The sequence below is a fragment of the Achroia grisella genome, unplaced genomic scaffold (genome assembly GCF_030625045.1).
Source record: "Achroia grisella isolate CSIRO2021 unplaced genomic scaffold, CSIRO_AGI_Agris_v1 utg567, whole genome shotgun sequence".
Taxonomy (NCBI): Eukaryota; Metazoa; Arthropoda; class Insecta; order Lepidoptera; family Pyralidae; genus Achroia; species Achroia grisella.
Window position 1 is genome coordinate 1,368,903 of NW_026712947.1, and position 27,347 is coordinate 1,396,249.

The 27,347-nt window shown below is 36.4% G+C and overlaps 1 protein-coding gene across 1 annotated transcript in view; it reads right to left on the reverse strand.

Moving 5' to 3' along the window:
• Window positions 1-27,347, reverse strand: part of LOC131848638 (cadherin-87A-like) — a 49,856-nt gene that overhangs the window by 18,199 nt on the left and 4,310 nt on the right. Inside the window, exons 5-25 of the mRNA XM_059198560.1 lie at window positions 25,540-25,662; window positions 23,744-23,878; window positions 22,827-23,019; window positions 21,807-21,919; window positions 21,004-21,201; window positions 16,286-16,438; window positions 15,270-15,457; window positions 14,374-14,536; window positions 12,266-12,415; window positions 11,681-11,848; window positions 10,888-11,011; window positions 9,928-10,119; window positions 8,481-8,716; window positions 7,438-7,591; window positions 6,596-6,793; window positions 5,039-5,278; window positions 4,021-4,211; window positions 3,308-3,494; window positions 2,432-2,649; window positions 1,332-1,529; window positions 274-433 (exon numbers count right to left, since the gene is read on the reverse strand). Coding sequence (XP_059054543.1) covers window positions 274-433; window positions 1,332-1,529; window positions 2,432-2,649; window positions 3,308-3,494; window positions 4,021-4,211; window positions 5,039-5,278; window positions 6,596-6,793; window positions 7,438-7,591; window positions 8,481-8,716; window positions 9,928-10,119; window positions 10,888-11,011; window positions 11,681-11,848; window positions 12,266-12,415; window positions 14,374-14,536; window positions 15,270-15,457; window positions 16,286-16,438; window positions 21,004-21,201; window positions 21,807-21,919; window positions 22,827-23,019; window positions 23,744-23,878; window positions 25,540-25,662 — 3,682 coding nt within the window. The remainder of the gene's footprint in view (window positions 1-273; window positions 434-1,331; window positions 1,530-2,431; window positions 2,650-3,307; window positions 3,495-4,020; window positions 4,212-5,038; window positions 5,279-6,595; window positions 6,794-7,437; window positions 7,592-8,480; window positions 8,717-9,927; window positions 10,120-10,887; window positions 11,012-11,680; window positions 11,849-12,265; window positions 12,416-14,373; window positions 14,537-15,269; window positions 15,458-16,285; window positions 16,439-21,003; window positions 21,202-21,806; window positions 21,920-22,826; window positions 23,020-23,743; window positions 23,879-25,539; window positions 25,663-27,347) is intronic.

A 27,347-nucleotide genomic window follows, 5' to 3' on the forward strand; every position in this document is an offset into this window, starting at 1 on the left:
ATCGGAAGTAAAGCGGTATACTAAACCGCTAGACCATCGACGCCGTCTATATATTAATCCTATCATCATTCATATTACGAGAGAATGGTTTTGGCTTCAGTTTTATGACCGGCCCCCTGCCTGATGTCAACCCTTCTTGGGCTTCTTAACACGAGGACAGATAAACGATTTCTTCTTCAAAACAGCAAACGAAGCCGAGAAGAACAGTATAGTTACTTAAAAAATTGATTAGAAGTGAATATGCATATGAACAGCTAGTTACTTCTAGCTTACCAATAATAACACCAGGTGGCAAGTTCTCCCTGATGCTGAAGTTGTGCTGCGCGTGTTGGAACCTTGGAATGTTGTCGTTATCATCCGCCAACACCACAGTCAGCAGACGCAGGCTCTCAAATTGCGCAGGAGTACCATTATCCACTGCAACTATTACCAGCTAAAAAGAAATTATCTTATGTAAGTAAAATAATAATAAGAGGTAACAGTTAATTTTTGAGAGCGAATCCGGAGATATCAGAAGACTTTGTGTTTTTTTTTATTGATGATAATGGAATGGTACACCTGCCTGCGCTGACGGTTTACGCTGCCGGGGCACCAGTCGAGATCATTTTCGACTGGTGGGATGAGGTAATATTTCCATTGGAAAGTTTACACTCTATCCTGAAGAGATAAAAGCCATCGCTACTGAGAATATCCTTCAATTCTTGTCCCTGACGGGTAATTTTTTTATGGATGTTAATGGAAAGGTGCACCCGCCTGCGCTGACGGTTTACGCTGGCGGGGCCCCAGTGGGGGATGATAAGATGAGCATGAGGTCAGGTCAGTTAGCCCATCGTAACAAATTCACCAGGAATTTATCACGATGGTTTCCAGGGGGAACCACGTGGAGGTCAACCTGACGTAGTACATTGCTAGCAATGGGGTCATCAGTCCACATTACAAATGTTTTATAGTATAGGGGACAAGTGAGCTTGCGGTTAACCTGATGGTAAGTGATTACCGTCGCCCATTATATGTTTATGCTTTTTCTGTACTGTATGAAATAATAGAATATATCTATATTCTAATTTCAATTAAGTGGAGTAAGTTACTAAATTATTTAAAAGAGCAACACACAAGTTTCTTTGAACGTTCTTCTTCGGATGAGACTGCTTCCGGATAAGCGGTAGATTAAAAATAGATAGATAAAAAAATGCTATTCAAAAGTGCTTAAAAGTTTATAGAACTTTCTATTCTATACTATATTCAAGGATTACATGTGCATGCTCCCCACTTCTCAAGTTATCTCCAGCTTCGGATTAATCTAACAAATATATGATAATAACATTACTAACCTGATATTCAGACTTATGTTCTCTATCCAAGAAGGTCTTAGTCCTGAGCTCTCCAGAGTCACTGTCCAGGCTAAACTCCTGCGTCTCCCCTACATTCTGATTGTCCACCTTTAGGTAGTATGAGACACGTCCATTTTCCCCATCATCTTCGTCTGTTGCCTTTATTGTTGTGATCAGGTAGTCTGCTTGTGCTGCATTCTAAAATAATTATAATGATTTATATTAATAAGGTTTAAAATCCTCATGAAAGATTAACATTTGCCTATATAGATATATATTTTAGCGTATAAGTGGTATCACGGATGTACAATGATAATGTGATATTTACAGTACAGTTCTATAAAAAAAAACAAAATATACATATACTGGCTTTTATATACATACACTCAATTATCCTAACTTGGCTACTAGCGGTGCCATCTACGTGCCGATACAAGAAACTTGATCCCTCATCGACTCATAGCGGCGCTACACGTCTCAGGCGCTGTCAAGACGAAACGAAACTACTTTGTACCGAGATGCAATAATGGCGGCAGTGATTCAACTGGAACTACTAAATTAAATTATTAATAACAGTTTGTGCTAGCCCTTAGGGAGTGAAAAATAAATTCCTGTATACTGGTGAGTGTAGTCAAGCTTCTGCATCAGTTATTGTGGAGTCAAGCTTTCAAGAGATCGCCCCAGCTATAAACTGTTATTAAAGAACTGAGCTATCTTCTATTTTAAACCCCCCCCCCCCCTCCCCGCGCCCCCCTCCCCCACTCCACTTTTATATGGACCGTTGTACGTGTAGAGCCGAGACTAGCCATCCAAGATCCTTCCAAAAGCGCAGAAGTCACCTGCTGTCTTCACAGGCTTACTCACGGTTCCGAGGATTTGTTTTTTTTGTATGGTCACTGCTACACACTCCAGGATTACGTGAGCAGCCGTTCGGCTTCAAAGCAGCCCCGACAAAGGGGACTGTTGGTAGCACATATTGTGTACAGGTGTTTAAGGGACAGTGGTCCGTTATTGTCCCTATCATTATTTTCAGGTTATGCCTATCTAGGTTCAGTAGGTGTTTTCTCAATCGACGAACAAAAAATACTATAATGACTGACCTCAGGTATTTCCAACTGCCGTTGCTCTGCAGGTGGTTCCACGAACACTGGGCTATGTTTGTTAACACTGAGTACGGTGATGTCTACTCTTGCTGTATCAAAATGGATTCCGTTCCCACCCTCGTCTGTAGCTGTCACCGTCAGGTGGTAAGAGGTGTTGCCTCTGACTGGTTGAGCTGGGTATATTATACCACTTGTGGGATCAACGGAGAATGTTCCTGCGGAAAATATTAAGGGTTGATAATGTCTAAAATTAATATTAAACCCGCAAATGTTGTTTTGCCATATAAATTAAAATCGCTATTAAAAATAGGTGTTGGGTATAGAAGGATGTAACTGATGATGTACGGACAAATAGAAATAACCGATTTTTATGAAATTTTATACGCATAATCAGTAGGACTGAGAATCAGCGACTATCTATTTTTACCCTTAAGTGAGAAGGGGTAACTTTTTTTTTAAACAAGATTTATTATTTAAATTTTCACCCTTCTAGTATCAACCCCTATTTTTAATAGCGATTTTAATTAATATGGCTGTTTACGCCTTTTAACGAGAAGAGGCTCTTGATGGTGTAATCAAACTCGAAGATTCCTGGCTAGTTTTTTAATTACTTGAAAATTGGTTTACAGTGGTTGAATGTGATAATGCGTATATGATTGTTAGCGAATTTAGAATATGAACTGTAACCGTCGTAATTTTGTCTCTGGCCCGCTGAAATCTGACGATGCAGTGTTGCTATATAAAATATAATATTTGGGCCACAAATTAGTGCAACTGCGCCTGAACATAGCAAATCAGTCTGCGGTGTCAACTAGTTAATTTAAATGGCAAAACAACATTTGCAGGGACAGCTACTATGTATGTGTATCTTACCTGTCTCACTCTGCTCTACAATCTTATATTCCACTCTTCCATTGACACCTTCGTCCTTATCCTCTGCTAACACTTGCAGTATGGCAGCTGGGGGGTCCAAACGAAGGTTTTCAGCTATTGTACTTTTATATACCTTCTGACTGAAGACTGGTGGATTATCATTGATGTCCAGTACTTTTATGTGGATCTAGAATTGTAAAGAGGTAAATATATATATAGATTGATATAAAATTATATACATATGTTTTTCAAGACAAATTAGTTGATCTGTAGATAAAAATTAACTGTACTGTTAAGAGTGTTTCACAACTTTTTTTTAAATTTTGCTCAGTTGCTGAAGTTAACTTTTTTTTATTTAAAATTAATAAAATTTCTAAACTGAAATCATCCAAGATACTCCATAAAACATTAGCTATCTGCGAGTGAAAGTCCCGTCAAAATCGATTTCGCTGTTTCAATAATTAGCAAGAACAAACAAACAGGCAGACAAAAAATTTTTTTAATATTTTTTTTATAAGTAGCGTATATACTTACATATGCATTTAGTAAAAAGCTGTTAATATAAAATTACAAACAGACACTACAATTTTATTTACTTGTATAGACTGCTTATGGCAAAATTGAGTAGGATTTCTTCCATGAATTTGCTACTTATTGGTGGCGTATGGCAAAATACGAGAAGTTTATCTTTCTTTTACGAATTTTCTACATACCGGTACACTAGTAGATTTCCTGACTTGCGCCGGCGCACTATCACTCGCGACAGCCCTCAGCCAGATGTCCGTGGTGTTCTCGCGGTCAATCACAGCGTCCTCTGCTACGGTCACCACACCGCTGGTCGAGTTGATGGTGAACAATGATGACAAATCACCGGAGAGGCTGTACGTTACATCGCCGAATACTCCTATAGTAATAATATATATATTTTAAATAAGCGCATTAATCAAGTAGTAACAAATTGGATTTAGATGCACACAACGTACACACACACAAGCACGCACGCACACATGAACACAAGCACGCACGGCCGTGCGGTTCGGCCCGTAATGTTTAGTATACGCCACAAAGTGTAACAAACAAAAAAGTTGAGAAAAAGAACAGCAGTAATAATAATAATAGTCCTGAATAATAATAGAAATTTGGAAAAGCTAAAGTAAGGCATGCCCCATAGCACTAAAAAGGTTGGGAAACACTAGGTTATCCTTACCTAATATTACCCTATATACCTCTGTCTGTCTGTCGCTCTCGCTTTCACGCCAAAACTACTTAACCGATTTAAATGAAATTTGGTACACAGATAGTATAGATGCTGAGAAAGGACATAGGCTAATTTTTAATGCAAAAGAGGGGTTGAAAGGGAAGATGCAAGGTAGTATGCAAAAATCGTCATTTTTAAAGCTAGAAGCTAGAAATTTATTTTTTAGGTTATTGATTAAATATAAATAAATATAGCATTCAGAAATTGTTAAAATTGTATCCTTAAAATAAAATAGGATATGAAAGTCGGAGATCTTTGGGGGAGGCCTATGTCCAGCAGTGGACGTCTTCCGGGCTGCGATGATGATGATGATGATGAAAGTCGGTATGGAAATACGTCATTTACAAAGCTAGGTCGATGAAAGTCTTATCTTTGGCTTTTTGGGTTAGCTTATTAAAAAATATTTAATTATTTGGTCAAGATTACTATTTTATGCGAGTACAGCTAGTCCAATAAAAACTATGTTTACTTACCTTCATCTTTATCGACAGCATTGACTGTGACCACCCTAGTCCCAGGGGGGCTGTGCTCCGGGACGGTAGCGTCATATGCTTCCGCGGCGAACACTGGCTCCTCATCGTTAATGTTGACCACTTCGACGGTCACCAGAGCGGTGGTAGACAACTGCGGGACTCCGGAGTCGATGGCGACCAGCGTGAAATTTATATTATGGATCGTTTCGTAATCGATTCGTTGTGTCGATTTCACTACACCTGTATTTGCAAACATGCTCACAGTTATCTTACTAATCTATACATATAAATAAAATTGGAGTGTCTGTTTGTAATATTGAAATAACTGTTTTTTACTACATGCATAGGAATATAAATACGGTACATACACCAAAATAATATTTTTTACTGTCTGTCTGTTTGTTGCGGCTAATCTCTGAAATGGATGGACAGATTTTGACGGGACTTTTATTGGCAGGAAGCTGATGTAATAAGGAGTAACTTAGACTACTTTTATTTTAGAAAAATAATGTTAAATTCCACGCGGATGAAGTCACGGGTACAGTTAGTATGGTATTTGTTTGTTTGTGAATATGGATGGATGTTTGTTACTCTTTCAAGTAAAAACTATTGAACGGATTTAGATGTAATTTACAGTATAGCTTATATAAGTTATATTATTGTGAAGTTTTTTTTAATCTAATTAAAGTACGATTATTAATTCCAGTCAGTAAAATGACAAGTGCAACTGTCACTGATACAAAAAAGGGTGACCCGCTACAATTGTGATGTTCAGCAATCAATAGACTTAGACATTTAGTCATGCTTCATTTTATTAGGTATCAAAACCTTTTTTTTTTTAATTTTTAATATTTAATACATATCGTATTAAATAATACAATTTTAGAATATGGACCTTACCAGCATATTAAAATTTCTCACTACAACATTATTACAAAAGCTGGGAAAAAATGTAAAAGGAGATTCAGAGAAATTAATACTAGAATTTTTATTTATATAAGGGGCTGTTCAAGTATTACGTAAGCAGATTTATCACAATTATTTACCCCCCATCCCCCGTTGTCAGCAAAAGTAAGCAAAGCTCTTACCCCCTCCACCCATGCTTACGTAAACATCTCTCAATTAATGTATTGTTTTTTTAGCAAAGACAATGTGAGGGTTGCCATTCGTGTAAAAAAGTAAATTACGACCGATGACGTAATCATCATACAGACTACCCCACCCCCATGTCATCCAAAATAAGCAAAGAAAAGACCCCCCGCCCCTCTATAGTGCTTACGTAATACTTGAACGGCCCCTAAAGGCAATTTGATATTGAATAAAAAAAAAACTAATCTCGACTAACTTTTAATTGTTAAAACTCGATTCTACCACATCACTATTTATTTGGGACTAAAAACCTGCAACACTGGAAATGTCATTTTACTGACTGGAATTAATTACTTACTTTAGTAGTTTTTGCGTGAAAGAGTAACAAACATCCATCCATCCACACTCACTCGATTTTCGCGTTTATAATATTAGTAAGATAAACACTAATAACTTAAGATGACGTACCTGTAATATTATCTATTTCAAAGTACGGACTGGATGGCTGAATCAGTATAGCTGATATCGGAGTCTCCTTATCAGTGGCTGTGTACGTATTGAGGACGGTACCAACTGGCTGCTCCTCCACTAGTCTCTCCACGTACGCCGGCTGAGTGAAGGTGGGCGCGTGACGGTTCACATCCACTATTGTGATTATTAATTCACCTAGAAATGTTAAAACATTAAATTAACTTTATTCATGTATGTTACTGGGCGACAAGTTTATTAATATAAGTTATTAGTATTAATATTAATGATTAATATTAATATAGTTATTATAGTAAGATAAGTTAATCTGACAGAATTTGAACTGCAAAAGCGTTGTTGCTTTTGCAGTTCAAAGTAAAAATGTTAATTATTTTCATTCTCGTTCTCATTCTCATTCAGATGCTCATTCTCGTTGTTATTCTAATTTCCATTCAGATTTTCATTCTTATTATAATTATTATTCTCAGTCAAAAGTAAAAGTGAATTATTTTCATTCTCGTTCTCATTCCCATTCAGATTTTAGATTCTCATTCTTATTATAATTATTATTCTCAGTCAAAAGTAAAAGTAAATTATTTTCATTCTCGATCTCATTCCCATTCAGAATTTTAGATTCTCATTCTCATGTTCATTCTTATTCCCACTATAATTATTATTCTCATCATAATTTTCATTTGAAAGTTATTATGTTAAAGGAACAATTTACAAAAATACATGCGGCGGGTGTACCTTTACATTATCATACATAATAAAAAAAAATAACTTCCTACAGTCTCCTACTATCCTAGTACTTATTACTGCAAATTTTGTAAGTCTCTCACCATCAGTCTGCTGCAGGGTAGGAGCTGATGCATCAGTGACCCTGACGGGTAGAGTCAACACTGCAGCCCTCTCGCGATCCAAGTGCTGGGAGACGGTAACAGTGCCGTTGTAGTTAACTGAGAACCACGACCCGAAGATACCTTCTTCTGACACCTGACGATAGAACAGGAAAGAAAGAATGTTTATTCAAACTAGTTGCCGCCCACGGAAGAACTTAAGGAGCGGCTGTAGACCAACTCCCGCCTGACGGATATGACTTTAGTCAGGGCACCGCTAGGGGTTCGAACCTCGGCTACGGCCGTCGTAATTTCGATCCCCGTTTGAATTAAACTGCCAAGGAGCTAATTATTGGACTCTGACACTATAGCCCCATCTGGAGAGCATCCGGGATGGTCTGATGACGTCAGGAAGACGGCAGGGTTGACCTGAACAAGATGCGCCACAGATAGAACTAAGTGCAAAATTATGCAAGAGGCATACGTCCAGCAGTGTACCAATATATGCTGAAAGAGAAAAAGTGGAGCATCCAATAGTTTTTGAATCCTCAGTTTCATGCTCCACCGATGTATTTAAACCCAATCAGTGACAAGTCCTATAATTTCTCTCACAATTGGGGCATTAAAGTTATTATGGCAGCTAAGTTCAAACGCTAGGTGTATACAAACAATATATACTGAACTGGACGGTAGGAAATTTTTTTAAAATGTAATGTAAAAAAAAAAATTACGTTCATAAGCGGCTAATATGTCTATATGTGTATACATAAGCTATTTGAATGGTGAGATATGGTAGCGAATTAATAATAATAATAATCTCAGGACAATTCACACAGACATCTAGACCCAAGTTAAGTATATTTAAAAGAGCAACACACAAGTTTCTTGCTCGTTCTTCTTGTGATGAGACAGCTTTCCGAACGAGTGGTAGATAAAAAACAAATTGTTATGTCTATTCAAAAGTGAAGTTAAGTTTATTTGAATAAATGATTTTCTATTCTATTCCTATATGAATAAATGATTTTTTACTTTGAATAAATACTAACCTCTTTGCCGTTTTTATCGACAGCTTTTATAAGCTTATCTGCAGCCTGTTCGAACACCAGCTGTCCATCGTCAGTTATATCAGGGTCCACAGCGAGGAGGTGGTGCACCAGGGTGCCCTGCTCCGCGTCAGCTGACACCTCCGCCCGCTGGATACTCGGGGTAAAGTAAGGTTTCTTGTCGTTGACGTTTAATATGTGGACTGTAAGTTCTGTGGTGCCGGTAAGACTAGGCATACCTGCAGGAATGGATAAGGATTTTAAATTAATTTTCCCTATTTGTTTCGACTTGTAAAATGTGAACTTACAAGGATTATTTAAAAGAGCAACACACAAGTTTCTTGCTCGTTCTTCTTGTGATGAGACAGCTTTCCGAATGAGCGGTAGATTAAAAAAATTGTTATGACTAATTAAAAGTAAATTATAATAATAATAATAATCATCACATAACTCATCCATGCTTGGCTAAGGCCCGCGAATATATTATCCCCGTAAAAAGGGAGATATAATAAATATATATATATATATATGTAATAATAATAATAATAATAATATTTATTGCAGTTAAAGGTTGTGTTACATAATTAAGTTGTACATAAGAGTCAATAATTTTAACATACAAGTGTAATTGTGCCATCTGAACTAGTATAAAATTATACTGTATCTCAGATGTCACATACCTTCCCAGGGTGCATATTATTTCATTTATTAACATTTACTTTTACACAGCACAAAATCATACATACTACTTAACATAATATTACATATTCGATAAAAAAAAAGGAGGAAATAATAATAAGAAATAAAGCCAGATAAATAATAAATAAATAAATAAATAACTTATTATATGCCGATAACCACGTAATCAAACCATTTTATAGTATTTAAAGTATAATTTGTATTTACAGAATAAGTGTTTAAATTAAGTTTATTTGAATAAAGGATTTTCTATTCTTATTCTATTCTATTCCTACTGAGGTAAATTTTGTACAGCTGTTTGTTTTCGGGTTTTGTTTTAATGTATTAGTTTAATTTATTTGTATTGGAAGCATTAATTCCCAACTGATTTATAACAGCCGTTAGACGGTCTATCTACTCTTGCTTTGTACAGTGTTATATCCCTGGACAATTCACACAGCACTACCTAGTCTCAGTCTCGCTAAGTACAGCTTGTGTTATGGGTACTAGACAACTGATATAAATAATATAATAATCTATTGCCAGAACAAAAAACAGATATACATTTGAGTTCGTACTCTGTTTGTTGAACAAAAACTATAAGTACATACATATTTTTTGTAAATACAAACACCCAGATACAAACAATCATACTCCTGAATACAAATATTGGTACGTGAGAGGAATTGTACCCGCGACCGTCGGAAGTGAAGCGGTAAGGTAAACCGCTAGACCACCGAGGGCGTTGTAATATATGTATAGATAGACTTACCCATATCAGCAGCGATGATTTGTATTTTAAACGTGTCCCGTTTGTCATAATCCAGCATTGATGAGACTGTCACAACGCCAGTGATGTTGTCAATAGCAAACGAGTCCAGTGCACCTTTCTGTATGGTATACTTTATATCTGCATTCACACCACTGTCTTTATCTGTGGCTCGAACCGCTGCCACTTCCGTACCTAAAAAATTAATAATATATACTTTATTGTAACATAAATAATATTTTATGGGAATTGGTATAAAAATTTACAATAAGATACAAAAGGATATACTGGAATTACCCTTAAATAAATTCAAAACATCTGTTAAATCTTATTTACTGAGCAAAGCCACTCACTAAACGAGTAGAAAGAAAGAAAGAAAGAAAGAAAGAAAGACAGAAAAATATTTTATTCAGTACAATGTAAAAAATACAATATAAATAACAAATTACTTGAATGACGAGCGTGCATGGCAATAGTTGTATACACACGGGATTTTAATTTAAATTTAGACATAGTCTCCTATATACAATGCATAAGCTATCTATACATATAAATAAAATTGGAGTGTCTGTTTGTAATATTGAAATAACCGTTTTTTACTACATGCATATGAATATAAATACCGTACATACACCAAAATAATTTTTTTTACAATTTTTGTCTTTCTGTTTGTTCCGGCTAATCTCTGAAATGGCTGGACCGATTTTGACGGGACTTTTATTGGCAAGTAGCTGATGTAATGAGTAGTAACTTAGGCTACTTTTATTTTAGAAAATGAAAGTAACATTTCACGCGGATGAAATCCCGGGGAACAGCTAGTATCACTATAAAGTTTGAACAAAACCCGTTCAGTAGTTACTGTGTGAAAGAGTAACAAACATGCATCCATACTCATAGACTTTCGCATTTATAATATTAATAAGTTGAATGGTATTTGCATCGTTTACATAAAAAAAAACTCACCAATAGGTGCGTCTTCGGAGACATTGGCGTCGTATTCTACAAGGTCGAAGGCAGGAGCATGGTTATTCACGTCTCGGACAGCAATCTCGACTTTACACGTTGCGTTATGAACGCCATCTGTAGCCTGTAATGATAAATAGATATTTTCGAAAAAAAAAACCTATACGAGTTTCCCATAAACAATATTTACGACAAATAAATTTTGTAGAAAAAAATCTAAGTTTAAATTCATAGCGCTGACAATGTTATCTGATTGAACGAAGATTAAGTGCGTAACGGTTTCTATGTTGATTGACGCATGCCTAATCCTTGTTAATGTATATTTACTTAGAACAAGATTTATTTAATAGAGCAACTCACAAGTTTCTTACTCGTTCTTCTTGTGATGAGTCTGCATTCCGATTGAGTGATAGAATAAAAATTGTGACTATTCAAAAGTGCTTATATTAAGTTTATTTGAATAATGATTATTTATTTATGGAAATAAACAATAATTAACAATTCCATAATCAATATTTACGACAAATCAATTTTGTAGAAAAAAATTTAAGTTTAAATTCATAGCGCTGACAATGTTATCCGATTAAACAAAGATTAAGTGCGTAGTGGTTTCTATGTTGATTGACGCATGCCTAATCCTTGTTAATGTATATTTACTTAGAACAAGATTTATTTAATAGAGCAACCCGCAAGTTTCTTACTCGTTCTTCTTGTGACTATTCGAAACTACTTCTATTGAGTTTATTTGAATAAATATTATTTCTATTTCTAATAAAAATATAATTTAACTCACCAAAACCGTAAGTATTATATGATTGTCGTCACCAGGCGGAGCCACCACACCTGATTCCGAGCGAACCAGTATCCTGCCGTTGAGTGGATCGATCCAGAATGGATGGGTCTCAGGTTCGATGATCGAGTAATGAATTTCTGATGATACGTCCACGTCACGCGCTTGTACCTGGTAAATAATACAAGTAATTTACATTAATTATATTAATAAAAAAAGTATTCAAATATAATAAATATTATATTTTTTTATTGTAGCTGATATAAATACAATATTTACTTTACAAAAGAGGGCCATTCGCTCCATTTATGGTATGGGTTCCAGGGAGTCATTGCGAGAGTGTTTTAAGGAATCAAATATCCTCACCGTTGCTTCTCAATACATTTATGAAAATATCATCTATGCCAGAATGAATATAGACAGTTTCAAAAGAGTTAGTGATTGCGCCAATAAAAGCTTCACGCAAAAACTAATAAACGGATTTTGATGTAACTTTACAGTAATATAGCTTAAGTATGCATCAGAATAACATATAGGTTATATCTTGTATTGAAATTTATATAATGAAATTTAAAGCGAATGAAATACCTGTAGTTCAGGTTCGAACTTGACAGCATCTTCATCTATGGAAGCCTTGTAGACAGGCGTGGTGAACACCGGCGGGTTATCATTGGAATCCGTAACAGCTATCTGAAGGGATATCACTGTCGACTGTCCATTGCCGTCGTTATCTGTCGCCTGCGATAGAGAATTATATATATGTAGGAGGATTAGATAAAGAGGATTATTAATATATATTTTTTGTATGATAATGGAATGATAGCGGGGCACCAGTGGAGGATGATAAGATGAGCATGAGGTCAGGTCAGTTGGCCCATCGTGATAAATTCACTAAGACTTTATCACGATGGTTTCCAGGGGGACCGCGTGGAGGTCAACCTGACATGGTACATTGCTAGCAATAAGATCATCAGTCCACATTACTAACAATCCCCATTCCAGTATTTTTTTTTGTGGATGATAATGGAATGATGCTCCCGCCTGCGCTAACGGTTTACGCTGACGGGGCACCAGTGGAAGATGATAAGATGAGCATGAGGTCAGGGCAGTTAGCCCATCGGGATAAATTCACCAAGAATTTATCACGATGGTTTCCAGGGGGAACCGCGTGGAGGTCGATCTGACATGGTACATTGCTAGCAATAAGATCATCAGTCCACATTACTAACAATGCCCTTTCCAGTATTGCTATATATATATATGACTAATTGCTGATGAAATCTAATCAACAATATTAATATATTAGGCTTTGCTCATTAAATACGGTAGGGAAAAAAAATTATAATGTAAAAACTTGACTAAAACTGAGCTAAAATGTCCTATATGTTAGATATATCAACTCTATGTACTAGTAAAAGTATGTATTATAATAAAATAATAACTATATAACATTAATTTAACTATGTCTCTAACACAATTCATTTTAGCAATTAAAATACAACCAGCATATCCTGTGCTCAAAGACCGAATTCCGCGGCCTTTTTTTTCGGACTACTCTAATGCTGTTGGCCGTAGCTGGCCTTTACAGCTTCACCGGACGTTATGGGGCGAGTGCAGATGGCACTCCATACCCGCGGAAGGACTTATGGAGCGGCTGAAGGCCAACACCTGCCCGACGGATACGACTTTAGTCTGAGGGCACCACTAGGGGTTCGAACCTCGGCTCAGGCCGTCGTAATTTCGATCCCCGTTTGAATTGGACGGGGGATCGATCAGAGGGGTGCCGCGGCCTACAAAAACCCTCCCTTTTATACAGAGAAGATATGAGTGGGGGTTATATGCAACTAGTTTAACGATACCGAGTAATAATGAAACTACCTTCTTTTAATATAAAATATCAGATTTTTCGACAATATCGATGTGAACCCTAACATATATGAATAAATGATATTTGAATATGATTTAACAGATGATTTATTTAGAAGATTTACTATCTAACCTTCACGGTTACCACGATTTGGTTAACTGACCTGACCTCTCCTCATATTTAGGATATTGGTGTTCCTTGCCTCATATTCTCTTCCTAAGGGAAGGGGATTGATGGTAATGGGAACTAGTAATTCCCATTGCTAGCATTATACCATGTTAGGTCGACCTCCACGCGGTTCCTCCTGGAAACCATCGTGATAAATTCCTAGTGAATTTGTCACGATGGGCTAACTGACCTAACCTCATATACATCTTATCCTCCACTGGTGCCCCGGCAGCGTAAACCGTTAGCGCAGGTGGATGCACCAATTCATAATGATCCACAATAAAAAAAAACAATCCTCTACATCCAGAGAGTACATGGCTTACTAGTAACACGTACTTACACGGGCTTACACTTAACTTAAATCTAAGTTTTGTGGAGACGTAAACATATGGAAGGGTGCCGAGTGTAGACAGAAATATTACATAAATCTAAGTTTTGTGGCGACGTAAATATTTAGAAGGGTGCCGAGTGTTGACAGAAATATTACATAAATCTAAGTTTTGTGGCGACGTAAATATTAGGAAGGGTGCCGAGTATTGACAGAAATATTACATAAATCTAAGTTTTGTGGCGACGTAAATATTTAGAAGGGTGCCGAGTGTTGACAGAAATATTACAAGTCTAGTCTCTAAAGGAAACCTCGACAGTTCGTGCAATTTACCTTCATTTGTAAAAAGTAGTCTTTCCTAGTCTCGTAGTCCAGGCAGGGCGGTAGTCCAGGCGTGGGACAGGCGGCCACTGTTATCACGCCACTTCTATTATCCACTCTAAACAACTCAGCGCCGTTTCCGGACAATTCGTAGACTATCCCTTCAGTACCAAATCTGTTAATAAAAATATAATTTCACAACAATTCACACAGCGCCATCTAGTCCCAAGATAAGCAGAGCTTGTGTTATGGGTACTAGAACGATATAAATACATAGATGTTTTTTGTACATACATACATACATATGTAGAAAACAAACAAGTATATTCGTGAATTCAAATATTTGTCTTTTAACGAATAGCTTTTAGCGAATCAAACCTCGACCATCGGAAGTAAGGCGGTGTATGAAACCGCTAGAGACTGTCATGTTTATAATGCATTATATATACATACATACATACAGCCGCAGAAAACTATATTAAACAGTATTATATAAATAGACTTTTTAACGTAATGATACAGGTGTTCCCCAGGGAAGTATATTAGAACCAGTGCTTTTTTCTACATATTGATGAAAAACAATTAATAATTGTAGAATTAATAACAATTTTAATAACAAACCAATTTTTTTTGCGGATATATCACTACCACTTTATTGTGTACACAGAAGAAACAAATAAGAAAACAGTAAATAGAAAACTAATAAGAAAAGGCCATCTTATATATATAATAATATATTATATATATAAGATGGCCTTAAATATATAATTTAATATTAGGTATATTATATATACATATAAGCAATTACTAACAGACAATCTAGAAGAGAGGGCTTATACACATTAATAATAAAATAAGTTACATTAAATAACTCAACCTTATTATAATGAGTTACAAAAATATATTACCTGCCAGTATCCCTATCGGTTGCTCTTAGAACAGCAACTCTGGTCCCTTCAGGCGCATTCTCAGCCACGCTGGCCGAGTACGGTTCTTCAGCGAACTCAGGGGCATTATCATTAACATCTGTTAGTGTGATTGTCACACTAGCTTTAGATGACAGACGAGGGTTTGTGTGGAGCTCTTCAGCTATCACCTGAAAGGTGTACGAGGTACCAAGTGAAACCGATGCGTACAGGGAGTCCCAGAACTCAAGATGAAGCAGAGACGGGGTGACAGGATTGATTGTAACCATCATGAGAAGAATCAGAAAAAAATCCATCGCATGCAGTTAGAAAATTAACGGCATTTAAGAAAAACCTAGAAATTTGGTCAAACTGTTTTTCGGTTATTGTGGTTAATATTTATTATTTTTGTTCATTTAAATTTTAGAACCGTAACCCTAAATAACATTTCTAGAACCACAGTCAAAATTTATTGCCACAAGTTTTCTAGAATTAAGACTTTTTATTAAACCATGAATTTAAAATAATCAAAATTTGTCAACATTGAGAGGCCTTCCTTTAAAAAAATCTACTTTAATACCTTGACACGTGCCATGAAAAGTTAGCGCATTTAATTAGAATTGTAAAATGGTACAATACTTGTTAGTTTCGTACAAAAAAAAACCTCAAGTAACCCGATTTTTGCTAACCCATTTTACTCAGTTTTTTTATTCGTACATGCTCTTGGTATGTTCTTAATTTTACGGCAAAATGATGAGAGAGATGGATAGTGGAAATGTTTGCCATAAATGAGCGAGACAGATAGTACCGCCACTTTTACCGAAGTCACCAACTAATGAAAAATTGTTGACCTAGTTTAGTTTAGGTTTATTGGAATAAAAGTTTGCAGTTTAGCACATCACTTTACTTGTATTGATAAGTAAAGTGGTGTGATAAACTGTAGATCACCGAGACCAAGTATATCAGAAATAGTATGAATAAAATATTTTGCAGTTGGTGATTATGAAATAAATGCGTACCTCTAATATGAACTTCCTCTGGTTAGGGTCTTCATAATCAAGGGTAGAATTAAGTCGCAGCGTGACAGATGCACTGCCGGTAGCTGTGGATGGTTCCACTATGAACGCTCCAAACTCGTCAGACAGACGTAAGGAGAATGCAGAGTTCAGACCCTGGGGAAAATAAAAATAAAAACGTTAGGTAATAAAAAAAATCTAAATATATATAACTCAAAGGTGACTGACATACTGATCTATCAACGCACAGCCCAAACCACTGGACGGATCGGGCTGAAATTTGACATGCAGGTAGATATTACGACGTAAGCATCCGCTAAGAAAGGATTTTGATTAATTCTACTCCCAAGGGGATAAAATAGGGGATGAAAGTTTGTGTGAAACTTTATCAATTTTAAACCGATCGGGCTGAGACTTTGCATGCATAAAGCTACTATGACGTAAGCATCCCCTAAGAAAGGATTTTAATCAATTCCACCCCTAAGGGGATAAATTAACACGAGTGAAGCCGCGGGCAAAAGCTAGTCTATAATATATAAAGCTGCATTACGGTGACTCACTGATTGACATAGTTGTTCTCCCAGAAGGAGTGCCGGGGGGTCGTGACGATGTATGGGGGAAGTGTACCCCACGCTAGGGTGACCACGAGAAAATTCCGAAAGTTGGGAAAATCCAAGATGGCGGACCAAGATGGCGGCTGAACTTTGTCAATTTCCGTCGGATCGATTTCGTTCAAGCGGTAGTTCGTAGCGGGCCGCAAACGGTTGCATGTCAGGTTAAAAGAAAAAAATAAAATCCAAGATGGCGGCGTGAAAAATGAAAATGAAAATTGTAATTTTTCGAGGGTTTCAAAAACCGAAATTCCCAGGGTAGTTGCGGGGGTGCTGGCGACACCGGTTGTGGGGCATAGGAAAGTCGAAGGACCCGGCCTCTAGGGAAAATTATGAAATTTCGAAAATCCAAGATGGCCGCCGAGTTGCGGGCGTGTGAATTTGGTCCTAAAAATCCGGATTATTTTCAAAGTCATTTTTTAGATATAGGGCAACCCCGCAGCGAATCGGCTTCTATGGGGCAATGATGGGTCTCGGTAAGAAGTATTGCCAGCGATAAAAAGAATTTCCGAATTTAGGGTAATTTGGGAGAAATGTCCCAAAAAGTGGGAAAAAATTTTTTCGGCATTTTTGACAAAAGAGGCATCAAGGCCTATCGAGAAACATCCCCTAAAGAGTTTTAGGTGGGTTTTGTTGGAATTTGCTGGCAACACCCATACATGGTTTGACCAAAATAGAAATTGGGGTGTCTCTCCAAAAACTGAAATTCCTAGGGTACTTGCGGGGATGCTACCGATCCCTATTGTAGGGCATTGGGAGGCTGAAAGACCCGGCCTCTAGGGAAAATTATGAAATTTCAGAAATCCAAGATGGCGGCCAAGCTATGGGAGATTAAGTTTTTGGAAAAATTTTGGGATATTTTCAATCGCGTTTTTGCTGCACATGGCAACCTCGAAGCTTGTCTCTTCCTACGGACTTGGATAACTCTCAGTAGAAAGGTTTATAAAGTCTAAAAAATTTCCCCGATTTTGGGTTAAATTTTGAGAAAAGTCCCATAAAGTGGGAAAAATTTTTTTCGACATTTTAAATGAAAAAGTCTTGTTGGTCTACCAAAAATCGTCCCCCGAAGGGGTTTAGGTGGATTTTATCGATATTTGCTGGCAACACCCATACAACATGGTACAAATTTTGAAATTGAGATGTAGCTTCAAAAACTGAAATTGATAGGGTACCTACGAGTGTGCTAGCTCAACACACTGTGTGGCGTCGGATAGCCAAAGGACTCGGCCTCTAGGGAAAATTATGAAATTTTATAAATCCAAGATGGCGGCACAGATAGGGGAGTTTTGCTTTTCGGAGAAAATTTGGGACATTTTTAAATGTTGTTTTAGGACACATGGCAACCCCGCAGCGAGTCGACTTCTATGGAGAGATGATGTCTCTTGACACAAAGTATTACCTGGTATGAAAATTTTCCCCGGTTTTGGGGTATTTTTTGAGACAGGTCCTAAAAAGTGGGAAAATTTTTTTTCGACATTTCAAACAAAAGAATGATGAAAATCTGTCAAAAGTCATCCCCCTATTGATTTTAGGTGGTTTTTGTCAAAATTATCTGGCAACACCTCAGATCAGTTTTCTTAGGGAATAGTACAAGAAGAAGTCACCGAAGCTCTACATAATGTATGGACGAAATGTTTCTGTTACTAAGGTGAATACGTCAAAGTATTAAGAAGTAAAAATCCAAAATGGCGGCAGAGATAGGGGAGTTTTGCTTTTCGGAGAAAATTTGGGATATTTTTAAATGTAGTTTTAGGACACTTGCCAACCCCACAGCCAGTCGACTTCTATGGAGAGATGATGTGTCTCAACACAAAGTATTACCTGGTATAAAAATTTTCCCCAAGTTTTCTTAGAGAATAGTACTAGGAGTCACCGAGGCTCTGTACAATGTATGAACGAAATGTTTCTGTTACTAGGGTGAATATGTCAAAAGTATTAAAAAGTAAAAATCTAAGATGGCGGCCGAGTTAGGGTACTTAATTTATGTTGACATTTTTAGGGACTTTTAAAAATTCAATTTTGAGGTACCACTAAACCTTGTAGCGAGTTGACTTCTATAGAGCAATGGAAACTCTCGGTGGGAAATATTACCTGGTCTAAAAAAATTTCCCGATTTTGGGGTAATTTCGAAGAAAAGTAAAAAAACGTGGGAAATTTTTTTTTTTCGTTAAGTTGAACAAAACAGTTATGAGCGTTGGTCCAAAATCATCCCCCAAAGGGTCCTAGGTGGTTTTTGTCAAAATCTCCTGGCAACACCATACATCGATTTTCATACTAAACCGTACTAAGGAACTCCTAGGTGTATGTAACCTGGGCTCTGTGTATATGTTAAAAGTATTTAAATAGGAAAAATCCAAGATGGCGGCCGAGTGAGGATACTTTATCTATGATGACAATTTTAAGAACTTTTTAAAATTCCGTTTTGTGGCACCTATCATCCCTGCAACGAATTAACTTGTACTGAGGAATGGAAACTCTCGGTGCGAAGTATTAACTAATTCTCATAGTAAACAGTACTAAGGAACTACTAGAAGGAGTCACCTTAGCTCTGTACAATGTATGGACAAATGTTTCTGTCACCAAAGTGGATAAATTAAAAATATTCAAAAAGGAAAAATCCAAGATGACGGCCGAGTTTAAGTAATTTATCTCTGATGATAAATTTAGGAATACATTTTGGGGTACCGGGCTTCCCTGCAGCGAGTCGACCTTTATTGAGCTATGGTAGATTTCGGTTCGAAATATTATCTAGGCTACAAATTTTCCCCGATTTTTGGGTAATTTTGCAAACCCAAAATGTGGGAATTTTTTTTTTCGACATTCTAACATAAGAGTGACGGGGATCTATAATAAATCTCATCTTAATAGTTTCATGCGATTTTTTGTAAAATTAGGTGGCAACACTAAGCATACATTTCTGTATACTAATACAGAAAGGTAGGTAATATGAGGTTTTGTATTGTGACCATTGCAATAAATTTCATGCGATTTTTTGTAAAATTAGGTGGCAACACTAAGCATACATTTCTGTATACTAATACAGAAAGGTAGGTAATATGAGGTTTTGTGTTGCGACTCTTACAGTAGAAATTATGGCCTCAGAATAATATAGTAAGCAGAAAGGTAGGTTAGGTTAGGTTTTCTATTGTGACCATTACAATACAAAGTTTCGCCACAGGATGGTACACGTGAAACAAAAATTCACTGTTACAATAGGAAGTCACCTAATCGTATCAAAACAGACAACTCTACTTGCCAACCAAGTCTATTCGAAAAGAAAACCGTCTTCACAAAAAAAATCAACGACAACGCCTCGCGGGCCTCTTGAGGCCCGCGCAAACACGCACCCTCTAGTCTTAAATAAAATTGCTATTGCTAGCAATGTACTATGTTTTGTTAACCACTACACGGTTGTTCCTGGAGCATGTTAAGGTCCTGGTAAATTTGTCACTATAAGCTAACCGGCCTGATCTCATGCTCGTCTTATCATCCTCCACTGGTTCTACAGCTCATTCGGAACACAAGAATGAGCATGAGATATGCGTAGCGCCCCCTGGAAACCGTCGTGTTAAGTTTCTGATAATTTGTCACGATGGGCTATATGACCTAACCGCAAGTATACTCACTACCTACATAATACAATAAACAAATAAATTATGAAGCGACACCTCGTCACATCAAATAATAATATTACAAACTCGAAAGTTTTTGAGTATGGATGTTTGTTACTCTTTCACGCAAAAACTATTAGACGGATTTTGATGAACCTTTACGGTAATATAGATTATACATCAGAATAACACATAGGCTATATTTTATATTGAAATTTAACGCGGGTGAAGCCGTGGACACAGCATGTGATATATATAGCTATAGTAGTGAGTTGATAATCGCGCTACAGCAAATTGAGTAACAAAATAAAATCTTATTAATATAATAAATGCGAAAGTTTATGAGTATGGATGTTTGTTACTCTTTCACGCAAAAACTACTGAACTGATTTTGATGAAATTTTACAATAATATACCTTATACATCAGATTAACATATAGGCTAAATTTTAAGTGAGTGACCACTGGCACAGCTAGTCAAATATATAGTAATAACTTACAACATCAGTATCTGTGACCACCATGTCCAAATTGGGTAGTGGCGTCCCCACTGGGAGACTCTCCGGAATTTCTATCATATACTCCCGTCTGTTGAAGCGAGGGGGTTCATCATTCACGTCCTTGATGGTCACGGTGACTGTGGCGAGGGTTGAGGTCAGCTCCGAGATTAGGGGTACGCCGTTCACTACTTCCGTTGCCTTTAACAAGATAAGCCCGTATTTAATTTAGAATAAAATAACATTTATTATATCACACATCATAATATATAAAAAAATGTATCAAAATCATTACAAATGAGTAATGTAAAGTGTTTTGATAAATTCCACCCCTAAGGGATAAATTAACGCGAGCGAAGCCGCGAGCAAAAGCTAGTACATTATAAAACACCCACACTGATACAAACAATCATTCTCATGAATACAAATTTGCAATCAATTTATATTATTAACCAGGTCTTAACACGAATAATTTTATGGCAAATAAAGGTATTTACCTCTCTCGACGTTTCGACTAGGTTGCACTAGCCGTGGTCACGAGCTGACTGGAGTAACAGCGATGTCAATGTAGATAGGTGACAGCAGTTTTTTCTTCATCTACCGTCACTAGATAATTTAACGAAAGTTCGCGACACACAGCACTCACGGTATCCGTACACTTATTGACTATTGATGCTACTGAACTTTGCTTGAATTTCTTTAAGTGTTAAGACCCGGTTAATAATTTAAATAAGCAATTTCAATATAATTTAAATGTTTTTTAGGTAAATTAAAGCCTTATTGTTTTAAAACTGTTAGTTACTCACTCTAACTGTCAGGTTTAGTGGTGATGAAGGATCAGCTAATGCTTCTCTGTCCAGAGGTTTGGCTGTACGTAATTCTCCCGTCACGCTGTCCAGAAGGAAGAAGTCTAACGGATCTGAGAACAGATATTATTATTACTATATATATACTACGTCTATACTACATTGAATATATATATATATATATTCGTCTTCGATTCATTTCCCCACCTTCTGCAATATCTTTCATTCTAGCAGCAGTAGCAGCTCCATTTCATTCAACCTATTGGTCGTAGCGTAATGTTATATAGTTCAAAGCCTTCCTCGACAAATGGACTATCCAACACAAAAATATTTTTTCAATTCGCACCAGTAGTACCTAAGATTAGCGCGTTCAAACAAAGAAACAAAGAAACTCTTCAGATTTATTATATTACGAGTATATATTTAATAGTACTGATTTATTTGTTAAATAGAAAAGAGCATTTTACTTATGTCTTTTTGTTCCGGCTAATCTCTGAAATAGCTGGACCGATTTTTGCGGTACTTTTTTTGGCAGGTAGCTGATGTAATAAAAAGTAACTTAGGCTACTTTTATGTTACAAATTTTTTTTTAATAAAATAAAGTTACATTCCACGCGAGAACAGCTAGTTAGACATATAATTACGAAAGGTAATGATTATCCATGGATGGATAGATGGATATTTCACACAAATTTATATTTATTATATATATAACACATTTATAATTATAATAAGAGGAGTAACATAAGTTATTTTTTATCGCCTTTAATTCATAGCTCTTCGTTCTCAAGTTGAAGTGGCAGTGGGCTGGTCATATCTGTAGCAAAACCGATGCTCGTTGGATTAGACGTGTTCTAGAGTGGAGACCGCGAATTGGCAAACGTACTGTAGGACGTCCCGAGCTAGGTGAAGCGACGACATACTGGAGTAACTGCAAGAGAAGGGCTGAAGATCGTGCCCCGTGGGGTGCCTTGTATCCGTTCATACAAACATGAATATAATTTAAAACTAAATACTTACTAGTTACTAATTCCAGTCGCACATCCCGTGGTTGAGCTCTATCCGCATCCCTGGCTTTGATGGTCAACACGAGGGTACCAACTGGTGTATCTTCAGATAGAGCTCCAGTAAGAGAGCCACTGAACACAGGGGGAGAGTCCTGAACATCCACCACTTTTACTTCCACATGGGCTGTTGAGTTGAGGGTACCATCCTGGTAATAGCATTTTTTTATTATATCACATGTTACAAGTTTTGAGAAAAATGTCTTATCATCATTATTGCATAGTATAAAATAAAGTCGCTGTCGCTGTCTGTCCGTCCCCATGTATTCTTAAATCTTTAAAACTACGCAATGGATTTTGAAGTGTTTTTTTAATAGATAGAGTGATTCAAGAGAAATGTTTATACGTATAATACATGTACACCCGGGCGAAGCCGGGGCGAGTAGCTAGTCTAATATATAAAATTGTCATGTCACAGGTTCGTGTTTATATTCCTCCGAAACGGCTTGACCGATTTTGATGAAATTTTATACATATATTCAATAGGTCTGAGAATAGGTTTATAACTAGTGTTAATTCCTAAGTGTTAATGGTGGCTCACCCGATAATTTTTTTATTTTCATTTTTCGTAAAAAAAAATATATTTCTATTTTTTTATTATGTGCCATTTAAAAATGCATACAGTTTTAAATTTTCACTCTTCTATCAGCAACTTATTTTTTAATCGCGATTTTAATTCATATGGCAAAACAACGTTTGCAGGGTGAACTAGTTTTATATAAAAATGAATAGGCAAAATTTGTATTTACAATAATATGGCTCTATTTACTTTACAATATTATAGCTTATACATCATAATAGGACAACTAGGCTGTAAATGCCACGCGAGTAAAACCGCAGGCACAGCTAGTAAAATATACCGGGTATACTCACAGTAGCGTACAACTGGAACTGGTAGAACTGTTTCTCGTTGTAATTGAGTTTCTTCTTCAGCACCAAAGCACCGGTGTAATGATTGGACGACGAGTTCAGAGACACCACGTCAAAAGTCTCGCACGCTTCACTCCACTAGAACATAAAAATCAAAATATCTTTATTCATGTAGGTCTATTACAGACTTATGATATGCCAAAACTACCGTCAGTTCGAAGTACTTTCAACCTAAGAGCTGCCAAGAAACTTAGCTCTTATTCTTTTCAAACGAGCTTGTACATGTTTACAAAAATATAGATTAAATTTTAAATTCGATTAGAGAGAATATAGTGACCTCTAGCATATGCTGTACAAATTCAAAATATCTTTATTCATGTAGGTCTATTACAGACTCTTATGATATGTCAAATCTACCGTCAGTTCGGAATGATTTCGAGATGAGAAGAACGGACAAGAAACTCGGCTCGTATTATTATTTTTTAAATGTTGTACATATTTACAATAATACAATTTCATTTAAATTCAAATTTGGGAGAATAGAGTGACCAACAGCATATGCTATATAAAAAAAAATCAAAAAATCAAATCAGTGTTCGCAACCTGAACAGACCAGTCCCCACAAGCAGCACCCGTACACGAGTATGACGGATGCCACCCATCATTGCACTCAACCATATTAGAGGGAGCAGTTCGACCCGGCCCACCACGCCACCACAAGTTTGAACTTTATAGCGAGCATGACTGTTTCAAGTTACTCCACTACGTCATTTATATTATTTACAGCATAAAATGTACCAATCACAGTTTTCACCCATTACAATATTTAATTTACATTATACTGTAGCATATGCTATTGCCATTTTGTCAAAGAGATATATCAGTGAAGATCTATCTATCAAAGAATCTAATCAGTAGCCGTAAACTGGACAGAGCAGTCCCCACAAGTGGCACCTGTTCAGGAGTACAACGAATGAGGCAGGCATCATTGCAGTCAATCATATTAGAGGGAGCACATTGACCCGGCCCACCAGGGGAAGAAAGGGATTGTTATGATATGATATGATAATATGAACTAATATTGCTAACAATGTACCATCTCATGTTATTAATAAAAAAAAAATAGTAAAAATTCTTTATTGCGCATAAAAAAAACAAATTAAAAAAGGAAAATATGCGAAAATACGACTTTATCGCTCAAAGCGATCTCTTACAGACAACCAGGGAGATAAAAGTATTAGGTGAGGGAAAGGTAGGTGGCGCACTAAAACAGAGAGTTAAATATTATATGAATACTAAATACATATACATACTAAATACATAATGTATATATAAACAACTAGCTGTCCCGGCAAACGTTGTTTTGCCTTAAAATAAAAAAAAAATTAGGGGTGGACCACCCCTAACATTTAGGGGGATGAAAAATAGATGTTGGCCGATTCTCAGACCTACTTATTGAGTAGGTACGCTCACAAAATTTCATGAGAATCGGTCAAGCCGTTTCGGAGGAGTATGGGAACGAAAACTGTGACAAGAGAATTTTATATATAAGATATACACATACATAAATAAAATATATAAAAAAATACATGTATGACGAAACAAGACATTAAAGAAATTTTAATTATAGAGAAAGTGAGATTTGACTAGTTATTCTACACGTGGTACCCCGGGAGCTCGTGATAAATTCCTGGTGAATTTGTCACGATGGCTAACTGACCAGACCTCTACTGCCCCGCCAGTGTAAACCGTTAAACCATGTGCACCTTTCCATTATAGCTTAAAAAAAACATTCTTACCTGGTCGCTCATACACCCAACTTCTAAGTTATCACCAACTGAATCCTTATCTTCTACATAAATGTTGGTCAGGATTGTTTTACCAACGTCTTCGTCTTCTGGAACATCAACTTCGTATGGACTCTGAAATTTGGAAGCATATTATGATATACATAATTTATATTATTACCCGGATTTTAACACAATAATTTTATTGTAAACTAGCTTTTCCGTGTATGCTTAAATCTTTAAAACTACGCAACGGATTTTGAAGCGGTTTTTTTAATAGATAGAGTGATTCAAGACGAAGGTTTATATATGTATACTAGCTATCCCGGCAAACGTTGTTTTGCCATATAAATTAATAATGCTATAAAAAAATAGGGGTTGATGATAGAAGGGTGAAAATTTAGGATTGTATGTATTTTTGTATGTTGTATCATAAAAAAATAGAAACTAAAAATATTGTCTAAAAAATAAACCAAACCGCGACAAGAGTAACTTAGGCTACTTTAATTAAAGTTTCTTAAATAAAAGTAGCCTAAGTTACTCCTGATTACATCAGCTCGGGGTCGACTACCCCTAATATTTAGGGGGATGAAAAATAGATGTTGGCCGATTCTCAGACCTACTCAAAACGCTCACAAAATTTCATGAGAATCGGTCAAGCCGTTTCGGAGGAGTATGCGAACGAAATCTGTGACACGAGAATTTTGTATATAAGATAATACATTGTACATGTATTATCTTTGTGCGTTGATAGACCACTATGTCAGTTACCTTTGAGTTATATATATTTAGATACATGTACACCCGTGCGAAGCCGGGCCGAGTAGGTAGTAATATTATAAAGCTGAAGAGCTTGTTTGTTCGTTTGAACGCGCTAACCTCAGGAAGTACTTGTTCGAATTGAAAAATTATTGTGTTGGATAGTCCATTTGTCGAGAAAGGCTTTAAACTAAGTATATAACATTACGATACGACCAATAGAAGTGAAGCATCAGTGAAAAATGTTGCTAAAACGGAAAATTATTCATATTTGGGGGCATCAGTTGCGTGCGCTAGGTAAACTGTTGAAGTTACCCAATGATATGTATAAAAGACTTATTCTTCTTCAAAGGATCTAAGAAAAACTGTCCACTACTAATCGCGATAGTGTTTTTGATGACGAAGCGAATTTATATATTTAATCGAATTAGGAATAGAATAGAATAGAAAATCATTTATTCAAATAAACTTACATGGAAGCACTTTTGAATAGTCATAACATTTTTTTTTTAATCTATCGCTCATTCGGAATGCTGTCTCATCACAAGAAGAACAAGCAAGAAACTTGTGTGTTGCTCTTTTAATAATAGGTGTTATTTTGCGGAAGTTCATTTCACTACTCGATGGATTTACATTATTTTGTTTAGTTCCGCTACAATTAACATGTGTGAGACTACGAATATTCGGTGACCAAAATAACATCTATACATCTATACATATAAATAAAATTGGAGTGTTTGTTTGTAATATTGAAGTAACCGTTTTTTACTACATGCATGTCTATAAATACTGTACATACACCAAAATAACATTTTTTACAATTTTTGTCTGTCTGTCTGTTTGTTCCGGCCAATCTCTGAAATGGCTGGACCAATTTTGACCGGACTTTTTTTGGCAGGTAGTTGTTGTAATCAGGAGTAACTTAGGCTACTTTTATTTAAGAAACTTTAATTAAAGTAGCCTAAGTTACTCTTGTCGCGGTTTGGTCGCCGATGAGTCAACACTAGGCTTCCGAGCTGTACCCGAACTCCAATTAACGCCTGATGATGCCTCGTTCAGAG